At 42.0% G+C, this 23359-nt stretch overlaps 3 protein-coding genes and 3 non-coding genes across 6 annotated transcripts in view; all 6 read right to left on the bottom strand.

The window, feature by feature from the left end:
- SARC_01970 (hypothetical protein) overlaps window positions 1-6001 on the bottom strand; it is a 7633-nt gene extending 1632 nt beyond the window's left edge. Inside the window, exons 1-9 of the mRNA XM_014304288.1 lie at window positions 5766-6001; window positions 5013-5090; window positions 4021-4210; window positions 3323-3401; window positions 2759-2882; window positions 2410-2492; window positions 1917-2070; window positions 1099-1259; window positions 330-448 (exon numbers count right to left, since the gene is read on the bottom strand). Coding sequence (XP_014159763.1) covers window positions 330-448; window positions 1099-1259; window positions 1917-2070; window positions 2410-2492; window positions 2759-2882; window positions 3323-3401; window positions 4021-4210; window positions 5013-5090; window positions 5766-5915 — 1138 coding nt within the window. The 5' untranslated portion in view covers window positions 5916-6001. The remainder of the gene's footprint in view (window positions 1-329; window positions 449-1098; window positions 1260-1916; window positions 2071-2409; window positions 2493-2758; window positions 2883-3322; window positions 3402-4020; window positions 4211-5012; window positions 5091-5765) is intronic.
- A 6068-nt stretch (window positions 6002-12069) lies between these two features.
- SARC_30039 lies at window positions 12070-12143 on the bottom strand. The gene has a single exon. It is a non-coding gene; the product is annotated as a tRNA-Arg (tRNA).
- Window positions 12144-12841: 698 nt separating this feature from the next.
- Window positions 12842-12913, bottom strand: SARC_30038. Its single transcript has one exon. It is a non-coding gene; the product is annotated as a tRNA-Phe (tRNA).
- Window positions 12914-12940: 27 nt separating this feature from the next.
- SARC_30037 lies at window positions 12941-13014 on the bottom strand. Its single transcript has one exon. It is a non-coding gene; the product is annotated as a tRNA-Lys (tRNA).
- Window positions 13015-14415: 1401 nt separating this feature from the next.
- SARC_01969 (hypothetical protein) lies at window positions 14416-14840 on the bottom strand (the record flags this gene model as incomplete). Its single annotated transcript, XM_014304287.1, has 2 exons — window positions 14416-14746; window positions 14824-14840. The coding sequence occupies 2 exons, from the start codon at window positions 14838-14840 to the stop codon at window positions 14416-14418; spliced, it is 348 nt and encodes a 115-aa protein (XP_014159762.1).
- Window positions 14841-16463: 1623 nt separating this feature from the next.
- SARC_01968 (hypothetical protein) lies at window positions 16464-22556 on the bottom strand. The gene is made up of 10 exons (XM_014304286.1): window positions 22258-22556; window positions 21373-21450; window positions 20727-20916; window positions 20188-20266; window positions 19729-19852; window positions 19480-19562; window positions 18740-18893; window positions 17967-18127; window positions 17216-17353; window positions 16464-16722 (listed from the first exon to the last, which is right to left on the bottom strand). The coding sequence occupies exons 1-10, from the start codon at window positions 22417-22419 to the stop codon at window positions 16551-16553; spliced, it is 1341 nt and encodes a 446-aa protein (XP_014159761.1). The 5' UTR covers window positions 22420-22556; the 3' UTR covers window positions 16464-16550.
- Between the last annotated feature and the right edge of the window lie 803 nt (window positions 22557-23359).

The following is a 23359-nucleotide window of genomic DNA, read 5'->3' as shown; positions in this document are numbered from 1 at the left end:
ATTANATACCTATATCTAATATATAACCTTANACTATAACCATTCAACTTANACCTANATACCATATATATATAATATATACCTATATANATATATACATATATACTATAATATATATATATATATATATATATATATATATATATATATATATATATATATATATATATATATATATATATATATATATATATATATATATATATATATATATATATATATATATATATATATATATATATATATATATATATATATATATATATATCATCCACGTTGTTATATTTGTTGTATAGAGCTGATGTTCAACAACGTTCACTGTCACCCACCTATTAAGCCCAATACAACGGTCAGCGCAATACTGAAGTGTACGCTCCGGGTTTCGCTGTCAGTTAGTGTAGTACCAGCGTCCTTTGGCACGTCCTTGCAAGATTCCTCGAGCATGAGTCTATCAATTGGTGGTCGTGACTTAAAGTGAGATATATTAAAGAGAAAAATCAAGCACATGTTTGTCCGTCTATTCACTCGAAACCAGCCTGGTCATACAACTATTAGAGCGTATCATATACTTTCAACAAGAGAAATGCCTGACGAAACTCAAGGCCCACCGCCGTTGAGCATACGCGGGTAATAGTTCGTCCTTAATATACTTTATAGCGATTCTTCTAGTTATGGCTATTCTTCTAGTTACAGTTATTCTACTAGTTATAGTTATTCTACTAGTTATAGCTATTCTACTAGTTATAGCTATTCTTCTAGTTATAGCGATTCCTCTAGTTATAGCTATTCTACTAGTTATAGCTATTCTTCTAGTTATAGCTATTATTCTAGTTATATCTATTCTTCTAGTTATAGCAATTCTTCTAGTTATAGCTATTCTTCTAGTTATAGCTATACTTCTAGTTATAGCTATTCTTCTAGTTATAGCTATTCTTCTAGTTATAGCTATTCTTCTAGTTATAGCTATTCTTCTAGTTATAGCTATTCTTCTAGTTTGAGATATTCTTCTAGTTATAGCTATTCTTCTAGTTATAGCTATTATTCTAGTTATAGCTATAATTATAGTCTAACTATCACTCGTACACTTCACGCATGTACCTTCTGACTTGCCGTCTCACTTGGTTGTGATCGGCGCCCTTGTCCGGATAGACCAGCGGCATGTATCGTATAGTCACATGACCGGGTGCGTTCATCATTCGGTTCCTGGGCCACAACTCAAAGGGACCGAAATGCACCACTGGTGCGACGGGGCAGCCTAGCTGTGAAGACGCGTGAGTTGATAGCCAAATGATCAGATGCGGCGTATGATAATAGAGGGTTTGTACCACAGGGCCCGCCAGGTGTCACGTTCTCAATGTGAAATTGCCGTATATACATCAAGGCCGAGGTGCTAGTATGTTTCATGCACGACGTGAATGGTAACCTTGTGGCAGAGTCCTGTATATTGTGCAATCTATCAAACAACTCAACACAAAAGGCATATATCAGCATACTTATCGACTTGGGTAATACAACATCACCACGTCTTGGTCGTTTTACTACTGGTCAATGGTATAATTGAATGCCCGTCATGTAAAGAGCCAATGACACCACGCGTACAGACAGGGGAAGGAAGTTGTACATACTCACATCCACACATGTGTGAATATATGTGTAGGTGTAGGTGCATGAATTACCCATGTACGTATAATAAAATCATCCCTGCATAGGATGACGTAGCACACGTACATATGAAATATAAATGCCTTATACAATATAAAAGCACAGCACACGCACATATGAAATATAAATGCCATATACACTATAAAAGCCATGCACAGTAGTAACCCCCGAATGTCCCTCGCTCCATAACGCCCCTTACGACCAATAAAAAACACTCAACACACACACACACACACTATACACCCATGGCTTACATCATGCTGCAAGTGAAATGCACCCTTCTTGAACGGCTGTAGCTGGCCCTGCGGTTGCCTGGTGCCCTCTGGTGCGATGGTCAGACACCGGCGCCACCGCTGCATGGATGCCTTTAGTCTGTCCAACTGAGCGACCGCCCTTTTCCTCGACCCTCTGCAGTGGTGTGTGTGATAGATCAGTAGTGTGCATCCTTCGTGTCAGAACACTCAATAATGCCTCGAGTTTGCGTAAGGAGATGCTGGTGTGTTTGCAGACTGTGGGGTGTATAGAACTGCTTCGGCCAAGGCTCCCAGAATCTGCCTCAGGCAAGCTGCACCCATGCACATGAGTTACTCAAAGGTAAAATATAGCCACAGACGTCTTCCCTCTCCGGTACGGCAGACACAACAGTCTGAACGTCGAAGTTTCACTCATATTCTTTGACGCTACGAATGTCTTAATAGGCCGAATAACCCCCCTCCCCCAAACTTGTGAGAAATCAATATCACATACCTATCGAGTGGGATGCTTCCCATTGCGAACCGGAAGGCCCAGCCAATCACAGGGATCATAAACAGTGACTGCTTTCCCACTCCCTGAGATGTCAATATGAAGTTGCAGTACAGAGAGTTGGGAATTTTAACAAAACAAAATCGTAGTGGGACATTGGTAAAACAAATGGGCACAGATAACGCCAACGCATATTTGTGACTCGACCCCAACTACCATTGCATACATGGTTACAACGATTATTGACAATGACAACCATGTGATTAATAACCAAGGCAACCATGCTATTAAAAACCATGGTCACCATGAGACTAGTAACCATGGTAACCATGCGAATTTCAACCATGCATACCTTGTGTATGACTGGAGATGTCCGCAAAAGTACCATGGGGTCGAGATTAGACGGATGGGCAAACATCGTCAGGTAGGGCTGTGGCGGCGGGTACTCTCGAGTCTCAAGGCCCTGCACTGTAGGCCTGTAAAGGTGTATGAATGTATGAATGTGTGGGTGTGTGGATGTCCAAGCGTGTGAATACATCATAGCTGAGCGATCACTAGACAGTCATCGAGGATGGTATTGTGCTGCACATTTGAACGGTATTTTGCTGTACGTGGGCTTGTAACCTGTATACTACACAGTTCTTATCGGTTTAGTGAGCTGTCAGTTGATGTAAATAAAGTCCTAAGCAGCGTGTAGCGGTGATTTGTCAAGTCCATCCATACCACGGTGTGGCAAGTACCCCAAGAAAAGCAAAAACTTCTGTACGTTATAAACTTTCCGATTGATCAAAAAGACAACTCCACGAGACAGCTACAATCAAAAACACCTGAGAAGCACATAATACCATGATCAAGTAATAAACACTCCACCACTTAAATAAACGATGACCCACAAATGTAATTGCACACGACTTACACAGCACCAGAGCACCTGACGAGGCCATTCGCCACGACTGTGACCAGCAGATCGATCGGCAGATAGTCATTGGGAACACCTGAGTAAGCGGTAGACGAGGTTAGAGACACAGTTGTACAGTGCAAAAGCGAAATCGAGTTGATGGCACCAACCGGGATGTGTTTGTTTTTGCATGCGTATGTGGGTTGAAGTTGACCTTCGCCCTTGTAGTGTAGGTCGTGATTTAAATGTACCATGTCCGTACCCTATTGTTTGCTTACGTTACATGCGTATATATACTTAATCCGCCAGGGACCTTCCTAGGATTCTATAACATGACTATAGCACACCACATGGTTAGCTCGTCCAGGGTTCAATATAACCAGCAACTGACAGTTAGGCGTGACTACGAACACTTGAACCCCTCACAAAGGCACACAATGCTTGGTGCAGCCATCGGAGTGGCAAATACAAGTACGATCCACTCTGCACTCAGGCACGCCACAAATATGGCCAGAGCACATGCAAACATCGATGCAGTTAGCATGTGTCCGAAATCTATCTTGAGATCAGATGCACATACATTTAAACCGAATTTATCTAGAGATCAGATGTACACACATTTAAACCAGATCTATCTTATGCTCAGATATATACACATTTAAATCAAATTTGTCTTGGGATCAGATATATACACATTTAAACATGTACCCCCCTACCAAAGCGGCGCAATGCCGGGTGCAGCCATCGGAGGGGCGAGCACAGAAACAGTATCCACAATCCACCAAAGCACCAGATAAACATGCCCAGAGCACGCGCAAACATGAACGCTTTGTTGGGGCCATTCATCTCCAACGACAAAGGTTCGATTGTCAATTGGCGGCGAATTTCCAGATTCTTCTTCTGCCACTATAATTGTGAAGGGTTTGGTATTTTTCATTAGTAAGAGTAGGGGGTTTTCTTTTGTTACTTTTTGTGAGTTACGCTACGATGGGAGGAACTGCATTGCCTTACTAGTGTGTAACTAACTTCTTAGTCTTCCGGTCAGTTTAGCAAGAGATGGCCCGAGGTAGTCTGGATCTATACGGATTTAGACTCCTCGGTTTCGCTTGTGCATAAGATTGCGTGACAAGCGCTAGTTCCAGCTGTTAGGCGCTTGTATAATAATGTAGTGCTGCTGATAGTCGAAGGTAAGGCATGGACATGCAGCACACAGAGTACTTAAACCACGACATATGTATATAGAATAAGCAACTGAGGCTCTGAAATATACTAACACTCGCCCACTATACACGGCCGGTGTTCTGGATAAGCCTATACGTAAATCTACAGGTATTGGTATAGCGACACAGAAAGTGATATACAACATAAAACGTGTACGCGTGAGTAGCGCTTGAACGTTGTGATGTGTGGTATTCACAAGGCACGCATTCGCAACTCGATCAGAACTGACGTCTCATGGCTCATAATGCATGTCAATGCTCGTCAGTACGAGGTAGAGATAGCATAGCACCATAGCCAAATCTCAGACAATCGCCACCTATTGATCTTTACCAATCTCTCTGTATATATAAGTGATGGTGACACGTACCACAAACTGTATGCGTAAAATAATAACAATAATTTGTTCGTACGTCGATTGAACATACTACACTTATATACAAAATTATGTATATGAACGTTTATACTCGGATATATTTATAGAACACACCTCCGACTCCATTTTGCCCTCCTCGATCACACCGGCCTCTTCGAGGTCCATCAACAGCAGCTCGTTGTCTCGCCAGACCTACGCCAACAAATAAAAACGAAGGTATTGTATTGATCCGTGAGTGAGGAACTTGAAGACCTTGCATAAATGCGATAAATATTCATCATATTCATAACATCGATACCAACACACAATGAGAAGGCCTCTACATGGCATTGCGAAGGCGATAGGCAAAATGCTCAGATGAAAGTGAAGAGCAAGTCAGTGATGTAGCACAGATACCACTGTCTACAAAAAGAATCGGCTATATATATATATATAGTGTATATGTATAATGTATATAATGTAATGTATATGTATTTATCTATTTGTGTATGTATTTATCTATTTATCTTATTTATTCGTATACATATATATATATATATATATATGTATATATATATTATATATATATATATAATTAACTATTATATATACTATATATATATATATATATATATATATATATAGACGTGTGTGTGTGTGTGTGTGTGTGTGTGTGTGTGTGTGTGTGTGTGTGTATGTGCGTATATATATATATGTGTGTGTGTGTGTGTATGTTTGTGCGTATGTGTGTGTGTCTATACCAATTTTCTGTACAGATTCTCGGAAAGCAGCACGGATACACCCAATGAGTACACCAAGTATTATGTTTTCTTTGGACAGGGCTCAAATGCATCACTTCTTGCGTAGGAACACGTCAACACTACAAACCTCGCGTCGAGCTACGTTACGGGCATATCTGGTATCTAAACTCTCGATGCCCTTCAGATCAGTCTCCACCTGGGTGAGTCGCTTCTTGAAAGGTTCCGTGTCTACGTCTTTTGGCACGAAAGCACCCGAGGTATCCTCTTTGTCGACCATGCTGATGTGCTATAGTTGTATCTTCTATACGTCTGGTCGATTATTGTGGATCAGATATTGTATTACATAATAACCACAAATACACAATAGCACGCACTATATATAAGTATATATTTACATGAAGTATAATATTATAAATATCTTGTCCTTTTTGTAATAAAACTGAGGTGACAAAAAAGGCTGTTTTTTGTTTTTTTGTTTTTTTAAATACGAAATAGAGTATTTTTTACTTTTGTTTCATTTCAGAGTAAAATATGTTTTGTTTTTAAATTCAAAACAAATTATCAGTTTTGTTGTATTTACAATAAAAACAGCCCAAAAAGGACCATAAATAGTAATAAATACGAATGTCTTTATACGGCACTGGTAAAATAAAGTTATTAACCACCTCAGGCCCAGTTTCCTACCAGCCTCATACTTAACTTTCTCGAGTTTACTTTCTTAAAAGATGTAATTAGCGTGATTTTAGCCCCATTTATTGCACTTGTTGTATTAGTTCTTTGTCGGCCTCGGAGGAGAGATCGACGTATGTTAGACACGAATAGTGTCAACTGTAAAACCATGGGCGAATCCGAAGCAATAGCTAAGACAGAGGACGCCTATATACATGTGTCTAACTGCTAACATATGTCAAGCCCTTAAGACCGACAAGGACCTAACATAAGTGCAACAAATGAGTTGTATCCGCGCTACAATATCTAACATTTAAGTCGAGCGCTTTCAGTCGGCAGATAAAAAGCAACCCAGCAGAAAACAAACACATCTCACAAGTGATTAAAATCTCGCTAATTACATTTAAAATACACCTATATATAAGCAAAATAAACTCAAATAACTTGGAACATAGACTACCGCGCAGCGGGGACGAGCACAGCTCGGAATATCTGTGTGAGTTTTTATTGAATAATGGTAATTCATATGACGGATTAGTTATTTTCAAATCTTCGAAATCAATTTTACCCGGTTAATTAAATTATCTTGCACACAATCAAACACATAAACTCATGAAGTCCTACTCAATATAATCTTGCTCTCTGATACACAATATATGTTTAATATACTGTCACGGACCACACAAACAAACACATTATACAAACAAGCAGTACTCGATATGTGTGTGAATGAAGTCAGAGTGAACGAGAGCGCTAAACAAGCGATCGATGTTATTTTTCAGGATGATGACTTCGAATCAATGCTTGATGTTTCATGTAAAGTACGCAATATAGCAAAAGTCGCATTCAAGCTGCTAGTGAACGATGCAGTCAACGTGGTGCTTGGTAGTGGAGCTACAAGTAAGATAACATCAGATATGACTGCTACAATACAAGTTAATGACAATGCGATAGTTGAACGTGCGAACAATTACCTAGATAGTTTAATATAGTTTGTTTTTATAATAAAAAAATAGTACATCCATACTTCATAGATTGTATTTTGTAAAATAAAATAAATAGAACTTTCTTTCAGACTTTCTCTGTGGTTCTTTTTAAGTTGGCCTATCATCTCTGTTTATATAAATAGGTTTTTGAAAAACGTTTTACTCTCTTTTTATTTAAAAAGCCGCCTGGCTTCCTTTAACTAAATAAGGAAACTGTATAGCCTAAATAAGTCGAGCCGAAGTTCCGAACTGCCAGATCATTATAATTTTTATATATCTTTTCTCACTCTGCTGGTGGCATAACACATCCCACAGTCCACAAACTCCACATGTCCACATCAGACTTGCCCAGATACAAAGTCACCTATTAGGCTACTAGGCTACTTCCTACCTCTCTAGCAGTCATCACTCATCGCCATGCGGTCTGCATATTTCTAATGGTAATTCTTGATAAGTGGCAAGATATTGGTTAAGACAATAACTAAGGACATCAAGAGTATTTTTTCTCTTTTTTCTTTTATATTTTTCTAAAGATAAGATTTTATGAGTCTCTTAGATTCGCCCCAATGAAACATCCCATAGTTTCTAATACAGCGACAACGAAACACTAAATAAAATCCCTTCGGCGGAAACAGTACTGAGAGGATTGTATATATGCAATGTCTCAGCCTCACAATCCCTCAGAGTATTGCAGTTTTCACGAAGCATACCTAACTTTACTAAAAGTCTCATTTCGTTTATTTACTTTGATATTTTTACGATACTTAGATTTTACCTACGCGTTTAATTACTCTAAGGCGTTAATATCGCCTTGATAGACCGAATCTTACATCTCCACCTCTATCACCCTTCTATCAGGTAACATGTAGGAATTAGAGGGTTAACATATAGATAGCCCCCAGAGTTGTGATTACCTTATACAGCCACCTAGGGATAATATTATTTATTTCAAAAATGGCAAGTATGTATGATACAATGTTTGAACATGTGGTATGGCTCTCATAGTCGCTGTAGTGGTTCAGGAAAGATTGATGGGAAGAAGTGGTCAGTGAATTCCCGTTTGAAGCTTGGGCCAAGTGAGTCGACAATGGAAGATATGTGCTGAGTCGATTCGGGCCGGTGTTGACAAAACACTGTTACTATCAAATGTTTCATATATTCGCTTGCTGACCTACTAAGTAGAGTACCCACCTCTGTGGTACGGATCGGGTCTGCGTATCTATAGTAGTTAAATTTATACAAATATGTATTTATACTTGAGAGAACCCTATGTCCACTTACTATCTTTCATATCCCCACGGAGAGAGTTTACCCTTTACTATCTTTTATTCTTCGACAGGATCATCTCATATCATTATTTTATTATCACCACAATCAGTGCTCAGAAATATTTATTAGAATATGGATAACCCCGGGTACCCGGGGGATCCATCCCCCTACGGGGTAATGGATATAATACAATCGACTGAACCGTCTGCTAGCATGCGACAATAACAGGGGTCTACGATTCGGTAATCAGAAGATTAGACAGGAGTCAGTGAGACGGTTGTATGGAAGACTAGAAGACTACTCGAGGGCTCTCTCTCAGCCCTCTCGAGAGCAGGCGTGTCGGAGGAGAGCCTCGTCCACGACTAGCGGCCGCTACGCGGATATACTTGTGTAAAGAAAATGGGTAATAGTTTATGTGCTATTGGTATGCCAGGAAAAGTATTAATGAGTGTTAGGTGTGTGAAGTAATAAGTATACGAGAGTACAGTCGGTTACCCGAGGAATGGAGTGCCACCTAATCTTAGGTAGGGTGTGAATTGAGTAATGTGTAGTGGATTTCAACCCCCCTCTAATAACCTACTACACAGAACTAAGTACTTGTATCAAGAATCTTGCCATACACATGTAACTTATTACCCCTACTACCAGTAAGACACCTCCCTATAGATATATCATTCTATTCTTTAAACTACCCTCCAGATATCTCTACTCTATGCTGTACCTGAGGAGACCTGATCCTTTTAAGCATCTACCCCTATGCTACTACCTGTCTATCCCTATCTACATACTGTCGTAGAGAGCGGGCAGCTCTCCCGAGGGTACTGAAGGAGGGTTGTCGGATATATTGGATTAGATTAGATTATAAGGGTCCCTACGGAACCCCGAAGGGACAGGACGGGTCCCCGGAACCCGGGGAGGGACCCTCCACCATCCTCTTATGCTACAGTCTTCCCGGGGGGATACACCTCTCTTCTTCTACTACACTAGCTACACCCATCTACCTCTAAACTAAAGGGCAGCTACGATACACTCCTGTCGGAAGGTTCCCACGGGGTTGGTATAAATAGCTTTTTTAAGAACTGAGACCCCTATGTTGATTGTACCTTGGTATAAATGTATAATTGGGTCTTGTGTACATATTAGATGATGTATGGTTGCATATGGAGATAGCTTGCAGCATGGGTTATATTCAAGAGATAATGACTATATCTTTAATATCTTACTGTCCGATACAACCTACACCGCTGGCAGTTGTGAATCGATCGACTGATTGAACTATTAAAAGTTTATTATCACCACATGTATCATGGAGGATGGAGCATATATCATAAAACCCAGGATCGAGCTACATAGTGATGTTATGACCCGGGACCATGCGCTAGGGGAATGATAGCATGTAATGACACTGTCAAGACCCTAGGAACTAAGTATTGGTGGATTTGCCCGCAGGTCACCTGCGAGCTCGCGGAAACCTAGAAGGTATCTCTCGAGTACATTTAAACCTTTTAATTGGGCGACCCCCGACACGAAGGGAAGAGAGGACTCCCGTAGACCTAGGAGTGTAAAAGATGAGACGGTAATTATCAATAGGATGTAGGTTCGATGGTCAGTCCCTCTCTTGGGGACCGTACATCCCTGCCTCCGACAAATCCAGAAGAGATCCGCAAGGATGTAAAAGATGATGGTAGAGTGCTTGCTCTCGGAGAGATCGTGTATTACACGTCTTCCCGCTAAAGAACGCGGGATCCTAAAGCAGGGCTGTAACATCAGATGAGATCTATCCTTCTTGAAGGCGGGTTCCCTGCCTCTACCATCCCTCGGGATGTCCATCCCCATCCCTACGGATGCCTGCCTCTCCGATAGAGGGATATTGACTTTATGCATCCCTTTTGAGTCTGTGCGACTATCTTCGATACTACGGAAGTCTATATCATCAATAGAGATAACCACCATTAACCTGAGTTTCATTAGCCCATGGGATATAGATACAGGGGCCCCTCTGATTCAAGTATCTGAGTGTCTATGCATAAGAGGGCCTCTTAAGGTACGATATACCAGGCCACCATGATGATTAGATAAATAGGGGTAATGTGGATAATTAGGTATTAGAGTCCTACTAAAAGGGAGTCAGGTAGACAAATAGAGATAAGATAGACTAAAAAGAAAGTATAAGTCATGATTAGTAGTATGAGGAAACTAGAGGGAATATATCAGTATTTTGTTTAACACACTAACCCCTCTAGAAGGAGGATAGCTCATAATCCTAGTCTACTCTCTTATCCATCCATTCTTACTTGTCTAATTTACTATCCCACTTATATACCATCATAGGACACTTTAGTATCCTTCTAGTATACGATGGTATGGTGTTTATTCTCTCGGGCAGCATATTTTTGGGCTAGGGTGAGGTGTAGAAGTTATAAAAAAGATAGGGTGTACACATCTCTCATAGACCAGTTACAGTTAGGTCTGTAAGAGGTAACTCCAGCCACCGAGTAGATGTGGTCCCCCAGAGTGATGGACATAAGGTCCTCGATAGTGGCGAGGACACCAGAGTTCTAATATATACTAGAGAGTTAAGTCTGTCTAATCTGATGGCGATGTTATAGTCCTCATTCAGTTTTTGATTCGATTATATTTCTATCCTCCTCACTAGAGCACTAGATCGAAGATACTAACTGGATTTTTCTATTATATGAACTACTGTACGGACAGGTGGTCGCCGGTAGGGACATCACTCCTGCGAGAGAGATCTTCTTTCTAGTAACCAACTAGGGTGACTTCCGCTACTGTTATATTACGTATGGGTTAGGTACACCCCTCCAAGACTGTCTGCACGTCTGTCCTTTTATTTTCACCGGATCTACTAACCCGATTGGACTAGGATACAATAATATTACATTCACCACCCACTCTCAACTCTCTTGAAGGTAAGTGGTTGCAAAGTAATTTTATCTGTAGCTATATGGTAGGTCCCTCTTTTACTTTAGGGACCGTACATGGTGGGGGGCTATATTAGAGCCCTCCTATGTGTACACCCCTCCTCCGGTACCCCCTCGATCCCCGTAGGGGACAGTACGAGGGTGTACCTGTTCCTGTCCCCACCACCCTCGTACCATCGAAGATGTAGGCTAGATTATATTATATTAGATTAGATTAGATTATAAGGGTCACCAGGGGAGACCCTCCACCATCTACAATGGAATACCCTTTGGGATTCAACGTGGTGTCTATCTGAAACCCCCGTAATCTAGTGGAGTCTGAGGATAAAGATAAAGATAAGTTATAGGTGCCAGTGGCAATGGATCTTAAGTAGAGTAAATAAAGGGATGCAAAGGTAATGTGTTCTATGAAAGAGGTAAGTTACTTCTTGATAAATTAGGGGGAGGGCCATCCCTAAAGGGATGATCCTTGAGGCAATCGTTAAAGATAGGCAGGTAAGCTTCTGATCTAAGATATCCTGTACTACATCCCGTAGGAACGCCTCTTCCCTTACGAGGATGATTTAGGGCATTGAGAGATTTGAACTCCCGGCCATGGTATTAGAAGTACCGTGCTCTATCCAGCTGAGTTATATGCCCATGATCCCCGCTCCGCGGGTATCGAAGATGTAGGAGGGTGTCCCCTCCACCATCGTAGGTCCCCCGACCGTACATCCTTCGAATCGTAGGTCCAAGGGACTATACAGGCTTCCCTGTCTTCTACGGGATGGTAGATGGTAGCCTGCTACGAGGATCGTAGGTCCCCCGACCTTAGATTATGCCCCGGGGGGATCGTAGGTCCAAGGGACCGTACAGCCTTCTCCCTCCTTCCGGGAGAGGCATCCAAGGAATCGTACATCCCTTCTAAGAGTAAAAGTAAGATCGGGGGAAGTAGCATAGCATCATGGAGGGTGGTTATCCTCCTACACTGGTGGAATGCAAAGCTTGCTCCTACGGATGCCCTCCTATGTGTACAGGTATACCTACACGCCCTCCCGAATAGCACCCCCCCCCTCCTGTGCTACGGGGGGTGCCCTTTTCCTCTACGAGGGTCGTGGCCCCCCTACATGTAACAAGATCCGAAGGATCTTACATCCCTTCGGGAGTAGCATCCCTCTTTTCGGATCTACAATATGGTGGAGCCCTCCTACACGCCCGCTCTCCTTGAGTGTCATTCTCATTGTGAGTGTCAATCGCCCCGTCGGGCTACGGGATCTCGACCCGACCTCTGGGAGAGATCTGAATGTGAATGCCATCCCCGGGGTCGTATATTCATACTCTCTGATAACTATAAGAGTTGCTCCGAAAAAGAATTGAACTTCTTTCCCATCCTTTTCAGGGGTGTGTACTAACCAGTATACTATCGGAGCTTTTTTTACGTTAAACTTCTTAAGATGTAGGTGTTGCGGGATTTGAACCCACAGCCAATACATTAAAAGTGTAATGCTCTGCCTTATTGAGCTAAACACCTTCTAGGGTGTGAAGGGTGGTTAAGTGGGAGAGAGGTGTCCTATCTTGTCCTGTTCCCTTGGGGTACAAGTGATATCGATAAGGGGTAGCTGACTCAGGGGGAGTAGAGATATACTGTGTTATAAAGGTAAGAGTACACAAGGAGATGGCAGAAGATAAGCTAATGGTAGAGGGCAGAAGCCCTCGTACATGGAAGATCTCGTAGAGATCTCTCATCCCCTCGGGAAGACTGTAGCATAAGAGGGTGGTGGAGGGGGGACCCTCCTACAGGCACCTTCGGTGCCCTCGGGAGCCCACTTGCTCTCTACGATGTAAATTTATCTATATAAAAGTAGAGTAGCGCTTTAATAGAAACTATAGTCCCGTGATTAGATAAACTTTTTAAATCTCAGGAGATAATATAAAACTTATTACCCCAGTGTGTCTCTCTTGTAGACAGAAGGTCATGGATGGGGAGAATTTACCTCAGAATAGTGGTGGACAAATTTCTTGGTACTGGTAACAGGAATACCCTATGCCGATTGTCAGTTTATTGGTCTAATCAGCTAGTGCACTTATTAATCTCTTTGTTATATGAGACTGTATACTAAAAAGAGTCCCTTACAGAGGGTAAAAGAGAGAGCCTATCTCTCCATCGGTTAACAAAATTATATTTCCCCTTCCTATTGACTAGTTTAGTGAGAGGCTACTGAATCTCTATTTTATTCTTCACAACTAGGTATATCCCCGAAGGGGACAGTACGAGGTTGTCCCTGCCCCTGTCCCCACCACCCTCGACCATCCGAAAGCAGGGATGTATCTCATCTCATCTCATCTTAGAACCATCCTTCCTGAAGGCGGGTTCCCTCTACCATGGTGGGGGGTCCCTTCCCGGAACCCAGGGACCCGTCCTGTCCCTTCGGGGTTCCGTAAGGACCCTTATAATCTAATCTAATCTAATATATCCTACAGGCACATTCGGTACACCTCTCTACGGGAGTGGTGAACAGCAGGGTGGTCATCCCCGTGTCTTCTCCGAAGGGAAGGTCTCCACTATAACTAGAAGAGGTCCGAACTGATTACATAGGGTCTAAAGCTGAACACGAAGCTTATTGGACTGTAAATACCTAAGTTATAGGTAGTCTTAACCAAGTAGCAGCTATTCCTTTTATCAAGACAACGATAGAGGTACCCCCAAACAGGTTATAGACATTTAGAGAATAAGAGAGATAACCCTTAAATAAAAAAGAAAGTAGCAGACAGGAAAACTAAATGAGAGGGTGTTGGTTCTGTGTAGTTCACAAGGTAGTATGAAGGGTAGACACATGTACATCTGTAAGTATAGGAGAGTATGATTACCCCGTAGGGGGATCATGGTGGAGGGTCTCCCCTGGTGACCCTCCTAAAGGCACCCCTCATCCCCCTACGGGGCAATTCTATCGTAGAGGGCTCCCGAGGGTACCGCAGGTGCATGTAGGATATAATATATTATAAGAGTCCCTACGGAACCCCGAAGGGACAGGATGGGCCGCCTCCCCGGAACCCGGGGAGGGACCCTCCACCACCCTCTTATGCTACAGTCTTCCCGAGGAACCGAAGGTGTAGGAGGGGGAGGGTCACCACCCTCCCCCATCACCCCGAAGGGGTAGGGTACTGGAGGAGGGGTGTACATCAGGAGGGACACTACCCCGAAGGGACAGGACGGATCCCCGGGTTCCGGGGAGGGACCCTCCACCATCCCCACCGTGATCTCCCTACGAGGTAATCCTATTAGTAAAGATTCTTCTAGTGCTTAACCCATATGACGTTAGATTGATCATTCTATACTTACTTGATTGAGAAAGTCATCCTGTAGGGGGGGGGGGGGGGGGTTAACATTTTTTATCTGGGTGATATGCAAATTCTAAGTACAGCACAATTGATTATAAGCTCCGCTACTCTAGCTCAAAATTATAACCATATATCAGTAGGCAATTAGAACCGATTTCTACCGTAGCAGAAAATATGGATTGGACGATCCTTCAGCGGCAGAATGAGAAGTACTCTAGTTACCGATGGACTATGTGAATTGAAAATAAACCCAGACACCTACATTGAAATGCAAAGCAATGTGTATTTAGTGTGGCAGTATAAAAGTCACAAGAAAACTGATGTGTTGGATTTTTGTTTTGGTTTGTTATAATTCCGGGGGATTTAAAAAAATAAAGTGATACATAGCCTTCCGAATGTTTTGTATTATAGGTTATGGGTACACCCAAAAAAATGAAAGAGACAAGATTGTGGGTGCACGCACTCGTCACGTGCACCTGAGTTACCGGTATAACCGTATTGGGCACACATCCACACACGCGCATTGCAACTTTAAATCAACAGGATTGTAGCATGAATTGTAGAGTATTCATATTTCAATACGAGTATTAGCAGACAGCACTGACTACGAGTTTTCTATTTGCCCACAGAGAAGTGCTACCATGCTGTCTATTGTTCTCTGTTAAATCATTTCATGGGTTTCTAAATAGTCAGCTTACACATCACCAGAAAATTGCGACGAGAATACCAGGTACGGGTCTTCAATATTCGATACGAGAAATTTCAGTTGCAGCTTTTAGAGCCATGATGGGATCCGTATCAGCCGTAGGCGTTGGAAATGAGTTACTTGTACTTATTAGAAAATCACACATTGGGTACTTGAATAGCGAGCGAGCGGATAAAGTTCTTAAATTGGATATAAGCTACTTCACAACTATGTCTGTAAATGTTGTGGAAGACGTACAGATTAGCACGATGTACGTAATAATTATGAATTAGAGTCTGCTGGATGAGGGGCAAGTGTGAACCACGGCAGCACAGTATACTACACATCATAGGCAAATCAACTGGAACTCCATTAAAATAAGTAAATACTCGAACCTGCATTGCTAGAGGTAAACGAAGGTGCATTCTCTATGTTCAACAATTGACATACAGAATGCCGGTTGGTCTAGTGATACATATCTTGTCTTCTTACAACAGATAGACTGCGATAAAAGATGACACTTTGCCTTGCCAGTGATGTTTTTGCACCAGGATCACTTGTGAATTGTAACAAGTACCCTGTCTCCGATAGTGCGGCCTGCACTAGTGATACATATCTTGACTTCTTACAACAGATAGACTGCGATAGAAGATGACACTTTGCCTTACCAGTGATGTTTTTGCACCAGGATCACTTGTGAATTGTAACAGGTACCCTGTCTCCGTTAGTACAGCCTGCATAAGAAGTTGACTGTGTGCAACGAGCCTTTATGCCTTGCGTAAATAAGTTTTCGGTATTGGAGATACAACTATAAATAAAACTGAGTACTCATGCAGCGTGTATATGAGAAAAAACAGCTCTAGTCTACAAATGTATCAAGAACCTATCAAAAGATTCCTCGTATAATTGTTGTTATATATTGCTTCTCTAGTGGACCCGATGTTGTACATCTGTACCTCAATTTTTGCAAGAAATTGCTATTCGGCAGCTTTTACTGAACATTACAAGACTATATGCTATTCTAATCCTACTCCCTGTACTTCTCATATTTCTTTCACAGCTGCAGGCGTATGTCCCGTAAGTCTGTCAATGATATCTCCGCTGGTTGGTAGCGACAAGCCATAGAACACCGCCAATTCTAAGCCAACGAAGGCAGCGCTCAAGAATATGCAGATAGCAAGCACAGACCAACCGTGGAACATCAGGCACCCTAGACTGTAAACGGATCAGTGGAGAGATATACGATAAGGAATCGTCCGCGTTCTCGGCACATTTGTGCCATATTGTGCAAGTAATCCTTGCTAGTTCTGCAGTTAGTAGCCCACTGCAAGTTCTCCTGACCAGATTTTTCACTCGTAAGGCTGTATGATGCATAACATTTATCAATTACACAGCGGACCGAAGTCGTGTGGCTCCGGATAGCTGGTACAATCTTCTAAAGCTAAATATATTAATCAAATCTAAAATTAATAGTAAAAAAGGAATGCGATCCAAACTAATATTTCTCTATAATTTATTCTATGTTCACACATAGGGGAAAGGCTTCTGCATGAGGGCGGTGTACCGAACAGACAAAACAAGCATACTGTTCGCACACAACGCGTAAACTCAGGCTGTAGGAGAAATAACCACAGCAATAGCGCAGCATGGCAAAGAACACTGGTTCAGGTTACTGCAGTATCTACATGGTAAGAAAACTTCTACATACCTGTAGGTACCCCAGAGTTCCACAATACCAAAGATGAAAACGAACACGAGAAACACGTATGCTTGGATTGTTTCACTGTCTGAGAGCGGCTGTCCTGCATCTTTCGGAGTGTCTTTGCACGATTCTTCCAGCATGTATCTAGTACAGAAATGGGCAGAGATGCCAGTATAAGTTCTTGTAACCACTACGGTAGCTTTAGAGCTGTTAGTAAGCGATATATATATAAACATATATATGGCCACACTACAACATATTCAGCAATTAAGTTTCGGTACGTATACATACGTACAAGCATTGCATTCGCTATTTATATACATATGTACATATACATACATATATATATATATACATATATATATACATATATATATATATATACATACACACACACATTTATATATATATATATAAACATATATGAATGGACACCTACGGCAGATTCAGCAATAAAGATTCGGTACGTATACATACGTGCAAGCAGAGTACACCACATACACATTTGAGACCGTGTATATACATAATATGATGATATGACCAGAAAAATAAGTATCCCCATATCCAAATGCCTACATAACAATGCTCAACATGGCTTGAGAATAACACTCATTTTCGGGACATGCACAACCAATCATCTACTAAATGCACTGGAAGCAGAGTGGCATTTGCATGTTTCATCAAGCACGATCGCGTCACTATCGGCAGCGTGAAGTCGTCCCTCAACATGCCCATATATCTGATGAGAATGTCTCACCTTCGTAGGGATCGTCGAACCTGGTTGTGATCGGCCCCCTTTTTTGGATAATACAGCGGTAGATACCTGATAATCACATGTCCAGGTGCACTCAACTTTCTGGACCGAGGCCATAGCTCAAATGGGCCAAAATGAATCACGGGCGAAATCGCACAATTGAGCTGCAGGCAAATGAGAGCATATATACTTTTAGTTCGCCGACAGAGTCAAAATCACAATCCCATGCAATAATTGTCGCAAGATATAAAAAATAAATGCCATTTGAAGTACTCATGTGGAATCGTCCTTGTGCGTGACCGTACCGCTCAAGTCCAAGTCCGTTTGAGGATGGGAGTGCAAATGACATAAGATCAATAGGTACACCGTTAAATGGTGCGCAACCTAATGTGCGTTGGGCGGCGTGTAAGTAGAAGGTGGTTGAACCAGTACAGTGCGGTGAGTGATCGATATCCCTGCGATATTTTGCTACCGATTCCGAGACACTATTCGGATATAGCAGTAGATATGCTAGTTTACGCGCGGGATGTTCTGCCACTGACCCGCTGTAATACATCTACAGTGTCAAGATATATGTGTTCCCTTAATTGCACAACGCCCACCTGCTTGTACAAACATACCGTCGTCTACTCTCTACCGCCTCGTGATATACACACGGTCGCTTACCGTATTGTACTAAGTACACACACAAAATCTAAGTACTAAGTACAAACACACAAACTATGTACTATGTACATACACACAAAGCACTACAACCATCACAGCGTGCGGCATACATCGTGTTGTAGGTGGAAAGGCCCCTTCTTGAATGGCTGTAGCTGGCCCTGTGGTTGGCGAGTGCCCTCGGGTGAGATCATCAGGCATCTACCCCATCGCTGCATAGAGATCTTGAGCCGATCCAGCTGCTGCTTTGCCTTCTTCAGCGAACCCCTGTGCAGACGTGGAGATGGTACGTTCCATATGTTGTGCAAGTACGTATAACACACTAGGACGTAGGTCTTTGCACCTACACTCTAATCACACCCTATTTGCCTGGGGGGTTGAGTGTCAACAGATGCATTGAATCCCAATGTAAATAGTTGGGGGCGCACTTAGTGTGTTGTACTGCATTCTTTCACAATGTGACAATCAACTATACCAACAGCGACGGCCAAAAAAGTACGTAATGATAGTAATAACAACATAGACACAATCCCAACAGAAATCCTGCAAGTACTCACAAGGTTTCTAAACCATAACGACTATGTGAAGGTTGTGGGCTCAGAACTGAGATCTTGCTATAGATACGCATTAACCTGGACCAGTATCAAATGACCTTTACATATGGGATAGACGCAAACACAACACCCCCTCTAGAACGACACGAACCAGATTTCACGCTACACAAAACACGCAATACGATCCTATCACCATCTGGTGTGCAGTGTGTAAACCTGGGCTGGGCAAGAACACTCAGGATATCACGGGCAATGCACCAGGCCGTTCCATGCGCACATCTTATGATCCACATACTCACCTGTCAACTGGGACACTACCCATTGCGAACCGCATCGCCCATCCTATTATTGGAGTCAAGAACAAGGACTGTTTGCCGATTGCCTGCGTTGAAGGAATCGGTACTTGAGTCGTGAGTGCGTACGCGCATGATTGGAAACACTTTATGTTAGAACGTCAAGACAATCAATTCTCAATTTACCCAAGGACAATGGCACACTCTTTGATTTTGCTCTCAGCTTCAAACACTATTCATGAATTTGCGACACACCTTGTGTATAACAGGCGACGTCCCGAGCAAAACAATAGGATCTAGGTTAGAGGGATGCGCGAACATCGTGAGATAGGGCTGGGCGGGAGGATATTCTCTTTCTTCCGCTCCTTGTACCGAGGGACTGTCACATAAAATCAATAATATGGAAGCGAACAGAAGAGTTACACCTCAATAGTATACTCTTTGGAACCGGTGTGATTGCGTTGAGCACCTATCCGTAAATGGATGTGCATTAGAACTCATAGTAATCGGACAACGGCGCGGATGTGCACACGCCACGGCCCTCAGAGCAGAAGCGTCTGAGCATGCATACGCAGACTTGCTTGCTCAAACTGTTTGAATGTGTGTTGATACGATGTCGACTGCGAAAAGAACACGCATGCACGCATAACTCAATGCTAAACCAGTGGAAGCGTGCACCGGGTTCCACAACGTAGACACAACAAGTGAACTTACATCACACCCGTGCATTTGATGAGCCCCTTGGCGTGAATTTTCGTCATAATATCTATTGGTAGAAAATCGTTCGGTATTCCTGGATGGGAAGAGAGAGGAATAGTTGCGTGAGCCGCATGTGCTATACAACAGATGGTATTGTTCGGCTGAAAACAAGCGCCGTATGACATGCAACGAGTCCTAAATCTCCGTACGAGTTTATGATCAACAGCAAATAGACCTCAAAAATTCTCCTTTGGTGATGATATATATAAATATATATATATATATACGATAATACAGGATCAACGGAGAAAGGAGGAATCAACAGATAGGATGGTCCAATGAGTGTATAGGCACACGAGTGGAAGTGCTGGGTTGTTACGACACCATGTATTCTAGCGGTATATCCGCTACGGACCCAGCCTGCAACAAGTGAAGATTGGCAGCAGAACACTTCAATGTTTTAATAGAGGTGAAACACGCCCTCGTTCAAAATACAGCACATGGTACCAATACGTACGACTCAGTCTCCATTTCAGACCAATGCGTTAACATACCCAGTCGGCGGAGTGCAGGGTGGCACCATCGCAGAGGCGACGACAGGAAGATAATCCACAGCCCACCAAAAAACCAGATCAACAGGGCCAGGTACCGCAGTTTCTCCAACACGCTGCTCAACGGAGTTTTAGCGACCTCAACTGGTTCAATTGTCAGTTGATCGCGTAGCTCTTGGTTTTCTTTTTGCCACTGATATAACGGATAGACGTTCAAACTGATGACGGCGAGTATCAATGCCGCGAGGTTTATGGGTCCACTTGAATGGTTTCTGACATTGACGGATAGATTACGAACACTGGAGATAATCATGCCCTTAGATACATTCTCTGAAAAATATCACGCTCACTACACAGGTGATGACCACATATACATTTACACACACACACACTCACACACGCGCGTAAATATATATATATATATATATAAATATATATATCATACGTGTATATTTAAATACATACATACATATATATATATATATATATATATATATATACATATACACACACATATATATATATATATACATATCACATATAAGACTCATATTATTCATGACAATTTAGCTACATTCCGCAGTGTTACTAGTCTATCTGAATGTATATACAGCTGTATCTACGATGTACGTTATATACTCAATATCACCTTGCTGTCAGTCTTTGCTTCCTCGACTACTTTGGCATCCTCTAGATCCATAAGCAGCAACTCGTTGTCACGCCATACCTAATATTCGGAACAGAGCAGGAAGTTTAGTTAACAGCTTATATGATGGTATCACCAAACAGGCAAAAAGAGGTACACTTAGACATATATATGTATGCCAGATTCAAGTAACGTAAAAGGTAGGTCAAATACTGATCAAATGGTAATCGCTGAGGATGAAGTTACGCCAACTGGATCCGTTTATCGACGATGATATACATACACGATTATTTAATAAATATAAACGCTGTTCAATCCATACACGCGCTTGCATTTCATGAGCACCGCATGTTATAGGGAATGGTGATACGGACATACTCGCCATTCTTAAAGTATGTTATATGGAATGATAATACGTACACACTCACCATCCAAAAAGCATGTTAAATGGAATGGCTATACGTACATACTCACCATTCATAAAGCATGTTTTATGGAATGATGATACGTACATACTCACCATTCATAAAGCATGTTAAATGGAATGGCAATACGTACATACCCACCATTCATAAAGCTTCCGTCCGCCTGTATTCAACGTGGTATGTATGGAAAACTACAAGTCTCTGGACACCGAGTCAGACGCAAGTAGAACTACAGATAGTCGTTACCTAGTATATTACCTAGTATATTACCTAGTACATATATATTCAATTCACTCAATAATAAACAAACGCAGAAGAAGTATACACCACTCGGATGTCTAAACTGCGTTAGTTTCTAGTACCTAAGCCTACGATGGAACTTCAGACCCCTCTTGCTCTGCAATACAAGGACAAATGTCAAACTCACGTAACATCACATCGAGCACAAGAACCTTTAACACACCTCTCGGCGGGCTACATTGCGCTCGTATCGAGTGCCTAAACTTGCAATGGACTTCAGATCCTTCTTGATCTGCTGTAGTCTTTTTTCATAAGCGGTTGTGTCGACATCTGCCGGGACAAAGACACTGGGTTGTGGCTGTGCTTTAGCTTTGGAATCACTCATAGCGCTAGCAAATTAATGGCACACTATATGTCTTTATAAACTCATTCAAGGTCAACTCCTAACGACTTACTATATGACTTTTGAGCATGTCCTAACCACTTACTACAGGTCGTATTATGTTTTATTATGGGTCGACGACTTACGGATTGCCGGGGTGACCCTAAAATAATCGATGTATATAGCACGCCATAAAAAGTCTGATATCGTCATCCCCGTCCTCTTCCGGGCGGCGGGCCACACGGAGCGGGAAATGGCCTTTTACAGTAGCAACCCAATACGTTAAGGTAGTTTAGCATATACGTTATTAGCGTTTTTTAAACGGTATACATACTCGGTGGGGCAGAAAGGGTCTGAGCTCTGACTATATATTATTTAGACCGTATTTACGTATTGTACATAAATCAAACATATAGGACCAGAACAATGTAAACGTTGAACGATTTTTATACGTTCTACCGCAAAGCGTACTGAGGTTAGACAGTGGACAACCCAAGAGAGATAAAACCCAACATTACTCCTTTTGGCTTTTTTTTTTGATATATTCGAGCTATAAAAACTAGTGACAAATATTATTACATAATTACAAATACATCTCCATTTATAAAATTTAGTCGTCGTCACATATCTTGTTGTGTATGACTGTATGCTGGTACTCGATACAAGGAAGACACATAAACACACTTAATAGAGCAAGCAGTGAACACAGCTGAATCGTTGTGAAGTGATATCATCTAACAAAGGGACATATTTGATTCGAAATGCTGGACATACAAGGGCAGAGCGTCTCTGACGTACCATTTCCACGGGCTAATAATATCTGCATCCTGGACAGTTGCTACAGTATTAACCAATGCTTACAGGTACTTGATCGTGACAGAAGAATTTCAAAGGAAGAATATGTGAAAGCTACACACACACACACACACACACACACACACAC

The sequence above is a fragment of the Sphaeroforma arctica genome, assembly GCF_001186125.1.
Source record: "Sphaeroforma arctica JP610 unplaced genomic scaffold supercont1.84, whole genome shotgun sequence".
Classification (NCBI taxonomy): Eukaryota; class Ichthyosporea; order Ichthyophonida; genus Sphaeroforma; species Sphaeroforma arctica.
This window is presented reverse-complemented; position numbering and strand designations above follow the sequence as displayed.